Consider the following 12,507-nt stretch of genomic DNA (forward strand, 5'->3'; position numbering starts at 1 on the left):
ACAGGGGCTTGGAGCAAGCTGCTCTAGTGGAAGGTGTCCCTGCCTGTGGCAGGGGTTGGAGCTGGATGAGCTTTAAGGTCCCTTCCAACCCAAACCATTCCATTATAATTCGGTTTACTTCAGCTTGGGGATCTCAGCCCTTTTTCAGGATAGTTCTTTGCTATTCTGACATGGATTCATTAGAATTGACTGAATGCTGTGTCTTTTCCCTCTTTGCTCACACGAAGTCTCTGGAACAATGTTATGGAGAGCCTGCTAAGTCCCCTCTTCTGCATTCTCACAGGAACCTAGTTTCCTTTGGAAAAGTGAGAGCCTTCCTAACAATGTGGTTGGCATCTCCCCAGAACAAGCATTTGCTGATGAGTTAGCTTTGGATAGCAGGTTGTTAGGTCTCCTATGAAGCATTTGTACATTAATACCTTTAAACAAGTGCATTATGTCACTTTTTTGTAAGTATGTAACTTTGCCAACACCGGTGTAACCTCGAAAGGTATTTAAGGGAAAGTTGTTTAAACCAATACAGAAAAGTTGAGGGAACAGCAGAGCCGTAAAAAGCTCTTTTGAATCTTGGAATCAAGTGAAATTTGATGCAGCTTGAGGGTTGGGCTATTATTCCCTAGGGAATGAAGCAAAACATGCAGGTCCAGTTCACTTGGCAAGTGTACGTGAGACAGTATCTGAGCTGTGGATATCAAAAGCTCTGGGGAGTAATCTCTGCCATTTAAATTACAGGTAGGTTGTAAACTGGAAGGAGTTTCTGGTAGAGTTGGATGGTGCTGATGTATGGGTCAGTTACACATTTGATTTAGTAGTAATGTTGTTTATTGATGATGTTTTCTCATTAATTATCAGTTCATCTGGACCTAGACATATTTGAAAGTGAAATGGGTGCATTTCGTAAATAAACCCTGTAACTTTAAAGAGAGATTTAACAAAGAAGTATTTTTGTGCATAGTTAATTATTGTGCATGCTTTAAGTGGCAAGAAGAGGATATTCAGATGGATGCGTATTCCTCATGAACTGAAATGAAGAGAACCAAAATGCAGAAGACTGTATGTTAGAAAACTGGTCAGTGATCAGCTTATGTTTGTCTTTCAGGAAAGAATACTTTCTGTTCCAGTCACAACTGCTGTTGCACTACTCCATGTCCATGGGTGAGCAGGAAGTGAAGCAAACCAAGAGAGGAACTTCACATACCCTTTCATGAGCGTCAGAAAACAGGTTAAACTTGTCAATGATCAGTCTCGTCATTTAACTGCCACTAATGTTATTCCTAAATCCTGGACTAATTATGGGCTGGGATCTTGTACACTAAACATCACTATTTAGGGGATTGCTCTGTGTTCTAATGGCAATGAAGGTTGCTGCTCACAAGCACAACATAATTATTGTATGCTCTCTCACGTGTTTTTCCTCAACCTTGGTGTCATGTTGAAGGAGAATTATGAAAGAGGAAGAAAAAAATCCTTTTTCTCAAACCTCTGTTTCTGTTGGGAAAGAGGATCTTTTTGGTACAATGCTAAATGAATGAACTTGCCCAAAATACATTTTGTGGTCAATGATGGTGATGTACTTAATGGAGCTGAAGTTGTTTATTCAGAATATGCTCTTTTTATGTGAAGAACATTGGATGTACTTGAAAATTACAGAGAATTAAAGATCATAGTTTGGGTCAGTCTTGAGTTGTTTTGAATAGTCTTAAGAGAACTGGAAATAGAGCAGTCAAAGCACGTGTGTCAAGTAACAGCATTATAAATAATACAGTCACAATAAGTACAGGCCCGCAGTCAAGTTTTACTGTGCATCTTATAAATTAAGCTCTTGCAAGCTGTTTCTTGATGATAATTAGTTTACCTCCTTGAAGGAGTCACTGCCAAAATAATCTTTCCTTTATGTTGTATATATTCTTTATCTATGAGGCATAGTTGACTTGTTTTGATAATTGATGATATCAGAATAAATGTTGTTTCAGGACAAATATTAAAGTCATTAATAAGGTGTAGACTTTGAGAAGCTGTTCCATGCTCATTTCTTTTCCTGTGCATTGTACTGTTGTAGAAAAAGGATGATGAAGTGAAAATCCATCTTTTGAAATGTAGAGAAGAGAAAGTAAGTCCCTGTCCTGAGCTGAGACAAGCCTCTTTAACAGCAGTTTAAAAGGAAGTGTTTGAAACTGCACAATAGCTACTCACCTAGGTTCATTAGGGTGCCAAACAGGATCTTGAATTCACCTCCACAGAATGTGGAGCGTTTGATCTGATCAGCTCTCTAAAGATTATCTATTTTGGCTGGAAGCATCCCAGTTCTGTCTGGGTTCATTCTGAACTTGCAGTGTTCCCTTTAAGAACTGAGGTGTACAGGCAGGCTAATGATGTGCATGATGACTCTATTAAAAGATTTCATAAGGCAGAATAATTAATCATTGATGGCTTTTAAAATTTTATGTCATTTCTGCGTTTTGATTTGGATTGGAAGCAACCTTTCTGCAACATTTATTTAGTCAATAAATAAATGTACCAGATGTGCATGTGCAAATACTCCTTTTCTGTTTATGTTTTATAGGGATTTCAGAGAAGGAGCTTGCAGGGTTAAAGAGCTAGATAAAGCCTCTGGTAGTATAATGTCTTTGTTAGGATGTTGTGATGCCACTGGAGACACCCCGGCAATCCTGTAAACAGAGGTACTCTTTACATAATGCAGTGTAAAAAGAGCAGCAGGGTTTCTACTCTTTCCTACTCTGCTCTTCTAATTATTGTTTTTATAATGCAAAGTATTGTTACTCCATCCCATCGTCCAGCTGAAGATGGCATTGTAGTTGGCATTTCTATGCATGTTTTTTCTGTGCAGGAAAGGAAATTGCTGATAAGCAGTAACAGCACAATGTAATATGCAGAGTTAAATACATGCTTATCGGATGTGCGTGTTTATGTACAGTGTAATGTGATGCAGTAGGCAGGAAAATGTTTTCTCTGTTGGAAAACTCCCATTTCCTCATCTCGCAGGAAGTGCTAAAACTGGACAGAGCTGTTAAAGTGTGTGTCGCTGTGCATACAGGCTCTGCTCCGCCTGTGCAGCTGAAGGTGATAGACCCAGAGCTGGGTTGGGAGCAGCAGTCCGGGTGTTGCACAGCACCCATGGCCAATGAGAGTGTGCGGTCAGGACGCGCTTGTGCCGGCGGCCTATGGCGATGGATGGGCTGGAGCAGCAGCCACCCAAATTCCCCCAGCAAATGACATTGTGCTGCAGCGGCGTGGCGGAGCCAATCACACCCGCACCGCACAGCCAATGGGCGCCGGTGTCTTACCCAGCCACTGGCAGGGGCTCTGTGACTGTAGGACCTTGGTCCAGCTGTGCAAACAGCCTTCCTGCAGAGACAACCCCTCCAAGTTGGTTTCTCAGCACAAGAGCCATCCCTGCTGTGATTCATTTCCCAGCAATAACAATGCCATTGTAAATTATCCGGGGAGTGACGTGCCCTGCCTGCCACGTGATCTGCCGCTGGTGGGGAGGGTGCCGAAGTCATTTGGGTCTTGTTTCCCATTTAGCATTGCCACGGCTGCCTACCCAGCAGACCTGCCTCCAAGAGCCAGAGGGATGGTGGTAGTTACGGGGCAGAACAAAGTGAGTGGAAACCCGGATGATGCCATGTCGAGCTCGGATGCAGAGGATGATTTCCAAGAGCCAGCCACTCCTACTGCAACCCAGGCAGGACAAGCACTACCTCTGCTGCCTCAGCAGGTAAGAGCTCCCTGGTACTGTACTGATAAGGGCCAGTTATTGCAGCACGTAATGCTCAGGTGTCAGAGAATTTGGGATTTCCTTGTTGGAGGATTTATGGATATCGAATTCAGTTTCCATTAGTAGCTAAATGGCTGGATAAAGCTGTCTCTTGATTTTTTTACTTCAGTAGCTCGGCAGCATTACTCATGTTTGATGTTCCATCCATGTTTGGACTTGAGAAATACAACTGTTTATTCTGATACCAGAGCATCTTAAGATGTGATATTAAGATTTTAGGCCTCCTATAAACCTAAATAGAGAGTCAGTGGTTTTTTTTTCAGTGCATCATATAAAATAGTATGGTATAGTATAGTATCATAAAGGAACCAGTAGAGTAGCAACTGAGTGCAAGTCCACGGTTGGAGAGGGTGGGTTCTTTTTGTTTTGCTTCCCCAGAAGAGCAGGAGGAGGCATTCATGCTATTAATGAATATCTGGTATTAAAGCTGAGTGATTACTGCTACTTCAGATTCCCAATTAACATTAAAACATCCCTGATTACACCCAGAAGTCAGCCAAAGTATTCAGGTTCTTAACCCTTCAACCTTACTGCTTTGCGGCAACAGGCTGGGAAAGAAAGCATTTGTCAGACCAAGTCATGTCACATTGGCAAAGACTGCCTGCTGTGTCTTCTAGAAGTTGTAACCCTTTCGGCCTGAACGTGTCTGGCACGGATTAGGGGCTCATTTGCGATGATGTGGTTGCTTCTGCAGTTTCCAGAAGTTGTTCCACTCAACGTAGGAGGCATGTATTTTACAACAAGACTGTCGACACTGAGGCGGTACGAGGACACGATGCTGGCGGCTATGTTCAGTGGAAGACACTACATCCCAACAGATGCTGAAGGCAGATATTTTATTGACAGAGATGGAACCTACTTTGGGTATGTGTCCTCAGTAGTATAGTTTAGAAGTTGTTGATGAAGAAAATTGTTTTTAAAGAAATGAAGAAACTATTTGTTTTACTCTTAAGGGCTGAAGTTTTACAGTAGGAAAAGAAAAACAAGTTTTGAATTTGTACGTTGTCTCCTCCAAAGTGTCTCCTTCCAAGGTATCAAGTTATTTTGAAGTTTTAAAAACGAATGTAGTTGGCACTGCTTTTCACAGGAAGCTCTTTTGTACAACACTGGTTTTAACTGATATTACAGTATATATGATAAAGAGGGAATGGAAGGAATGCATCTAAGTTCTAAACTAGCTGTTTTCAGTGTTTAAATAGGATATAACATAGCTGGTAAAAAGCACAAGCCTCAAATATTATTACTGCTGATAGTGCTATGTTCCTTCACCTTCAGCATTCCTTCCTGTGTGTTTAGCTTTGTTTTTAATTAAACTAACCATGATCATATTAATACTCTGAACTGGTATGAGATCACTAGCAAAGGTAAGCAGTGTTCATGGTTTAATGTTCATGGGTTAAGGTCTTTGCTCAAAGCACACTTTGCAATTTAATTTACATTTCCTTAATCTCTTCAACAGACAAGGACTGAATTAGTTTCAAAGCACATCTGGATTGTGCTGTAATCTGGGACAGAAATAGATTAAACCACTATATTTATTAGAAAATAATTGTTTCTCTACATTTGGTAATTTGAAAGTGCCTGGCACTTTGTTGGCAAATCACTTCATTTGTCATGTTGTCAGTCTGAATTGAAAACATAGCTGGAACACAGAGCCAAGTCAGCACGTGCTGTGTTTGTTGACATGCTGATGAAGAATGCAGGAATGCTTTGTTTTATTTGCTATGGTCAATAATAGCTTTCTTAATGCTTATAAAGTGATTACTTTCCATGCTAAAAAATCTTGTAGCCTAACACTGTTTCCAAACTAGAAAGAAGTGTTATTATCATTATGATATATACTAAAAGTGTATGTGGCCCTGATCCTGTGAAGAGAAAACTTCCCTTTGCAAATGCACCATCCATTCACTACAGTCTTGGTTCTCTGTGGGATGTTGTCCATGTATATAATTCTTCAGGAAAATGGAAAAGATCATTTTGTCACAGACCTAAATTTGAAATACAGTGACTATGTTCTCTTTCCTGTAAAATACTGTCCCCTCTTCTGTTTTAAGTGGTTACGCCACTTCAACCTTTTTGTTTAAAATATGATGGTATTTCTGTTTCAGTGAGTTGTTCACTGCATTTTGGCAGAAATATGTTACTTAATAACATTTTTGCCCTTCTTTTAGAGACATACTTAACTTTCTACGATCTGGTGATCTGCCGCCAAGAGAACGTGTGAGGGCAGTTTACAAGGAAGCTCAGTATTATTCCATAGGACCATTGCTAGACAATCTAGAGGATATCCAGCCTCTGAAAGGAGAAAAAGTTAGACAAGCTTTCCTGGGCCTTATGCCGTATTACAAAGGTAAATAAATAAAGTAGTATTGACTGTTTGTTCCAACATGATTTGAGTAGTTTAAGTGGTGCTTGCAGCTCTGCTTTAGCTTTGAAACTCCACTGTAGTTGAGAAGTTTATTGTGCACTTTTCGTGCTCTTTAGATCTTTGAGGTCTCCACATCAGATTTGTTCCTGCTGCATCCAAGGATGTGGAATTTTATGCTGCCTTAAAAGAGAGCAAGATCTAGGCCACAACATGTAAGGCTTATTAAAAGAGGAGGTTTCTCTGTGTCCGTGTTTGTGCCATTAGGATGCAACTGAATGAACTTGGGCACATTGTAGGGACACGGAGTTCACAAGATGACAGACTGGTTTAATTACTATATATTTAGCTATGTACAGCTTTTTTTTTTGCTGCTAATATTATGTTAAGAATAACTTAAGCACTGTAGTAATGTTTCACATGAAATAATGGCATTTGTTTTTCTTTTGCTAAGTGCTTCAGTGTTATTTTCAACTTTTTCATTCTGTTTTTTAGATCATTTGGAAAGGATCATTGAAATAGCAAAGCTCAGAGCTATGCAGAGAAAAGCAAGATTTGCAAAATTGAAGGTCTGTGTCTTCAAAGAAGAGATGCCCATCACTCCCTATGAATGCCCACACTTCAATTCTTTACGTTTTGAAAGGAGTGAGAGTGAGACAAAGCTATTTGAACATCACTGTGAAGTAGATGTATCTTTTGGGCCCTGGGAGGCTGTGGCTGATGTATATGATCTCCTGCACTGTATTGTGACAGACCTGTCTGACAGAGGGATAACTGTGGATCATCAGTGTATTGGGGTGTGTGATAAACACCTGATAAATCACTATTACTGCAAGCGTCCTATCTATGAATTCAAGATTACTTGGTGGTGAGTTACCTTGTCCAGAACAGTGCAGGGGATAAAAGGACTTCTAGATGACAATTGCTTTTAATATTTTTGCAACGTGTCTCTGGAAATGCATTGCTGCTAACAAGTATTGGAATCAGTCTGCTGAAACGTTGGCTAATGCTTAGCTGCTCAGCACAAGGGAAAACCTGGTACAGAGGTTGGCAAACCTCTGCAGTCTTGAAAAACCAGCCTGAAACAAGACTCTTGGCTCAGGTACCTTAACGAGGCACAAAACAAAATCACCTCATGGAAGTTACAGAGTGGAGCATCTAACATCTTCTATAAGGTGGCCCCTTCCATGTAGCTTTAGTATCAGAAACTGCAAAACGGATATTGCAGCTCTCACCTGCATTGTTATAAAGTGGGGGTGCTAAGAATGCTGACATAAGGTGGTTGAATTTTACCCACTTAGAAATGTTTTAATCACTACTTAAACTTGCCACTTCCTAAAATCGAGTAACACCCAGCACAGAGATTCTGGAAATGTAATTTTCGTGTAATAGATCATTAAAAAAAGCAAAACGAAAGGAGCGTTCCCTATATAGTATTAACTGTTGTCATGATTAAGCTATATTTCTTTTTTAATTAAAAATCTGCATTGTGACTTATAACATTATATTTCAATTATTTCCATTGTTATAAGAAGGAATAGCAGATTTGGAATATATTCCTTAATGCTTTTAGGAATAATAACTGTTCATGAAAGACTTGTGCCTGTTTTTAGCCTTAGAAATTCTAAATGTTTACAGTATCTACAAAAAAAAAAGCTCTTTAGAATCAGGTCATTTACAAAGGCTTTTGGTAAATGAGAAAACCCTATGTGTATGTTCCTATTAGCAGAAGTAAGAGGAATATTTAATGTATGTTATTTTATTACTGAGTCTTTTTACATTCTGTGATATTAAACTTTGTTCTAGAGTTAGAGTCAAGTGATGATACTAGACAAGTGCTTTCTTCACCTCACCTTCTCCAGGCAATTAAGTCTCATTTTTAACATTCTTGTTGACCCTTCCTGGTATAATATCAGGAAAAATAATTTCATAACCTTCATATTCAAATAATTCTCCAATTATAAACCAATATATCTGTGTAGTAAATGTCTTTCCATGCTGAAGGAGGCAGACACTGCAGAATCGTGTTCTTTTCTGAAGGTAATAGTTGCACTTCTGACATTAGTAACCACATTTCAAGGCTGGATTACTTAATGTCCAAAACTGAAAGGGAGAACTAAACATCTGAAGATACAACTGTTGTGTGAGGGACAGAAAATCAAGTAGTTCTCCAAAAGACCCCACGTGAAGTAGCCTCAAAGTAATCTTAAAGAGAGGGAAAATAAATGTTTGTGTATTGCATTCCATTGGATTAGCTGATCCAAGAATATTGCTTAATAAAGCTTGTGACCAAAACACTTAAGAAACATGTTAATTAGAATTATTCTTAAAATTACCTCAGTAACTGAGAATTTTCATAATTATAATAACTTTATGATCAAATTGTCTTGCAAAAAAAGAGGCAACTTGTTTGCGTTGTCACACTTGTATTTATGTAATTTAGGATGTTTTAGTCATGTGCCTCTCTGAGGTGGGGGCGTACAGCTCTGATGATCTCTTTTCACATGTTTACTTACAGAGGATCATTGTCAAGTGCTGAGGTTCAAGTCCAGAGCTTAGATTTTGAAATGGAAGGAGGGAGGAAATCATGTGCATTTGGGTCTTCATTTAAGTTCATTTCAGTTGTTTTTTTAAATATTGGCCTTATGTTACAAGGTGTTGGACTTGTGTTTGACAGCCCAAAATTAAAAGTCAAATGAGACTACTTAAGATATTTAAGTTCAGGATTTACAGGACCAGTTTATATAAAGATTACAATGAGAATTGCAGTCTTACTGGGTTAATCAGTAACCATGTATGTATTTCCATGGGATATAAGTCTGGTTTGAATTTCAGCACAAATGGAACAGTTGGATTTAACAGTATGTTTTTAGTTTGGCTGTAAGACTTCTGCTGTTACTCTAGAGAAGCTGTGATGGCAAAATCCCTGTTTTGATCATGTTTGCTATTTCTTAATAGGCACACACTGATATTTTATAACATTCCTCCTAAGGAAGATTAACTAAAAAGACAGTTAGTCTTAGTTTGTATCACTTGCATCTCATTTGATGCTTTCATCCTTCAGATCCTCCAGAAGACAGCAAACATTAAGTGCAATATTGAAAGAGAAAGCAGGGATTTGAGCCAACATGCTTTCATTAAACATGTACATTCTGTGTTGTGACTTGTGCAGGTTAACAGTATTGTTACTGACTACACTCCTTCTAAGCAGTCTTTGTTTACAATGATTTAGATGATGTTGCCTAATGTGGGTTCATGTTTTGGCAGAAACAGAAGAGTTGGGCAGGCGGATGTCAGGGAGTTCAATCTAATAACTGGTTTATTATTGACTTACCTTTTCTTGGCGTGTAGCGTAACTTTTGAATTCTGCATTTGCAACAGAAATGTGAGTAGCTGATCTACTAAATCCATATTTAAGATGACTGATGTTTTTGTATATCGTGGATGCTTTATAATTGTCTAATTAAACTAAATGCCTACGTAATACTGCTTTTTTTCTTTAGGACTTTCTAGGCCAGAGGTTTGCTAGAACATATATTTACCCATTTCCTTGTGCTTCTCCTACTTAGCTTCTTTGCCACTTAAGCATCTAGATAACTACTTTTCCATCCCCAAATACCCTGTGTTTGCAACCTGATGCCATGGACAAATTGGTCAGGCAATGAAGGGTCTTGCGTTACCAATATAATAATTGCTATGAATATCATATTTGCAGATAGTTAGAAGGACAATGCATGTCCATCCGTTTAGCTCAGTTCCATTTGAAGGAAAGACATCGTGCTCTAAGACAGGATACATGCTGCTTTGATTCTTTTGTCTATGGTTCTTAGTATATCTTTGCTTTTCCTAGTGAAATCCAAAGTTGCCTATCACTGCCCCCCCCCAGAATTGAATGCAGCCTGTTCCAAATCTGTCCTGTGCATTAGGCATGTGTTGGTTTTTGCAAACACGGAAGAGGGAGGGAATTAGTTCTGCAGCGTATTTCCCCAGGGACAATCCTTGCTAGCTCTGAAGGAATGCTTCAGTAGGATCCTGATCCACACTCCCCCACATCTCCATTTGTAGATGAAGAGTAAGAGGCATAAGGAGATGAAGTGCTTAGCCTGAAGATTCATGGTGAGCTGATGACTCTGGATTCCCCCTTTATCCTTACCCCTTTCTCTAACCTTTAAGATGTACAACTTTATGTGCAGGAAATTTACTACTTCTCTGCTGCTCCCCCAAATTTATTTACAAGGTGATTATTTAGTCTGGTTTAAAATTCTTTTAACATTACAATATAGTGACTGATAATTGCTAATTACTGGCAAAAAAACAGGACTAAATTAATTAAAATCCCTTATTTATAGCATAGTCACTTTAATTTTACTTTCTGCATTGTTTTTTCCTAAAGGCTGTTAAGAAATGTAAACTCTTAGGGCTTATATCTGTTTCACAGTAATATGTTTTCCGCCTAAGTACCTGTATTTTGGGGTCCCAGGGCCTTGTTTATTGTGTGCTCTGAGCTGAAGGAGAAGTGCATGATCCCTTAAAATAATTAGTGATATAATTAAAGGTCATTATTTTCATTTGGCACTTGCACCCCTGGGAACCTTCCTTCCCAACATTATTCTCGCCACTCATTCTTGTTGATAGATGACCTGGTTCAGGTGATATGATGAGGAAGATGATGGAAGTGCCAACAGGGAAAGCCTTGTGTCTGAGCTGATTGTTTGCACTGCATTTCAAGATTGTTTCCATTTTATTTCAAGAGGAAGGCTCATCACCATTTATGTGAGGTCAGGCAGAGGATCCAGCCTATCTGGAAACCCGTGTCCATCTGTTTCCTGTGTAAGTTCATTTTGCTGCAATGTGTTGTTAAGGGGGTGGGAGAATCCAGTGGCTGTGGACCTGTGGTGTGGCTGCAGGGTCACACTACTTGAATTTCAGCATCACTCAGAGATCTGAGGACCTTTATGTCCCATCTTATACACTGGATCTGTCTTTTCTGCATAGCAAAGCAATCAAGTTTGAGATGCAGCTGCCTGGCAGGCAAGAGCAGACTTCAGAGACTGTCGAAAGATGCTCTCTTAACTGCTCATAAATCTCTGGGACATGATATTTCTGTCACTTAACAACTACTTTAGGCAATTTATAGATCCCTCAGGCTTTAAGTTATGGTTGGTATTACTGAACCCTGGAGTTGTGTTGATCTCTTTGGTTACCTATAGATAAACAGTTTTCAGTGTTTTCAGGTTGGTCACACACAGCAGAGAGGGCCCAGCATAGTCCTGAGTTTTGGGCTATGGAAACATGATTTAACAAGCAGAAAAGAACCCTCCAGTCTTTCCCTATCATGTTCTGTTACTATCTTCTGTATGTAGTCCTCTAACTGGAAATTGCTTCCCAAACCAGTTCTTAGTCATTTTACTTACACAAGCTCAGTATAAGTTTACCTCCACTTTCACTGTGACTTTTGTAAATGGATTTTGTGTTGCTGAACTGTAAATTGTATGTGTCTATGCATTGTAACCTGTAATGCCTTTGAAAATCCAGCCTGGATGCTACCAATCAGGGTTTGATGTTTAAGTAAGTTGATGCGTGATGTTTAATACTGTGGTGTATTATTTCTTATGACGTTTGACTTTTCAGTTCAGGTAATACGTAGTCCATGTTTTTTAGCTAAAATACATAGAAGAAAATGTGGATATCAAGTCTCTGTTGTGCAATAAAAGTACATTCCACTGAAAACTGCTGGAATCTGGTCTGCAGCCACTGCAGTCCCTATGATTTGAGCTTGCTTTGCAAACAAAAATTAAGACACAAATCTCCATTGCAGGCTTCATTTTAATGGCACCAGCTGCTAACTTGTTCACCATCATTTCCCTCAAAGGAAGGAAGTACTTTTGCAGTCTCCCTGGGCAGATGGGCTGGAATCAGCCCTTTCAGTTCTGCTTCTTTCCCCCCATGCCCTTCTGTTCCTATCAAGACAGTCCCAAGGAAGGCCAAAGTGTCCCCCCTTGTGCAGTGCTCAGTTTCTGAAGTAACTAAATTACTCTTTTCCCTGCTATTTGTCTTGCTAACACCATCCCTTGCTTTCACAGCTGGATGTCTGTGTGGAGCCCTGCTGTGGAAGGAAAAAAAACCCAGACACCAAAAACAGCACGAGAGGACTGTGTAAATAAGAAGGGAAAGAGGAATAAGGTTTAAATAGCACTAGCTCTTTCTGTTCCCTCTGCAGTCTCCATAAGCACATGCTCCAGAGTGCTGCCTGAGTGTGAGGTAAAAGCAAAACATTTGCCATAGAATCATAGAGATCGCAGAATGGTTTGGTTTGGAAGAGACCTTAAAGCTCAGCCACGGG

The 12,507-nt window shown here is 39.5% G+C and overlaps 1 protein-coding gene across 3 annotated transcripts; it reads left to right on the forward strand.

The window, feature by feature from the left end:
* Window positions 1–1,126: 1,126 nt before the first annotated feature.
* KCTD7 (potassium channel tetramerization domain containing 7) lies at window positions 1,127–9,650 on the forward strand. 3 transcript variants are annotated; one of them, XM_062615747.1, is made up of 5 exons: window positions 1,127–1,222; window positions 3,547–3,739; window positions 4,494–4,663; window positions 5,971–6,149; window positions 6,660–9,650. In XM_062615747.1, the coding sequence occupies exons 2-5, from the start codon at window positions 3,596–3,598 to the stop codon at window positions 7,034–7,036; spliced, it is 870 nt and encodes a 289-aa protein (XP_062471731.1). In that variant the 5' UTR covers window positions 1,127–1,222; window positions 3,547–3,595; the 3' UTR covers window positions 7,037–9,650. The 3 variants fall into 3 exon arrangements, with proteins under 3 accessions (XP_062471731.1, XP_062471732.1, XP_062471730.1); XM_062615748.1 differs by lacking the exon at window positions 1,127–1,222 and adding an exon at window positions 2,852–2,870; XM_062615746.1 differs by lacking the exon at window positions 1,127–1,222 and adding an exon at window positions 2,907–3,451.
* Window positions 9,651–12,507: the final 2,857 nt, after the last annotated feature.

This window comes from Pezoporus occidentalis, unplaced genomic scaffold, assembly GCF_034315485.1.
Source record: "Pezoporus occidentalis ecotype Australia unplaced genomic scaffold, CSIRO_AGI_Poc_V1 ctg183, whole genome shotgun sequence".
Classification (NCBI taxonomy): Eukaryota; Metazoa; Chordata; class Aves; order Psittaciformes; family Psittacidae; genus Pezoporus; species Pezoporus occidentalis.

Coding starts and splice junctions, on each gene's coding strand:
- KCTD7 (XM_062615746.1), top strand. CDS start 3,183: ATGGCGATGGATGGGCTGGAGCAGCAGCCACCCAAATTCCCCCAGCAA. Junction 3,740..4,493: donor TACCTCTGCTGCCTCAGCAG/GTAAGAGCTCCC, acceptor TTGCTTCTGCAG/TTTCCAGAAGTTGTTCCACT. Junction 6,150..6,659: donor CCTTATGCCGTATTACAAAG/GTAAATAAATAA, acceptor TCTGTTTTTTAG/ATCATTTGGAAAGGATCATT.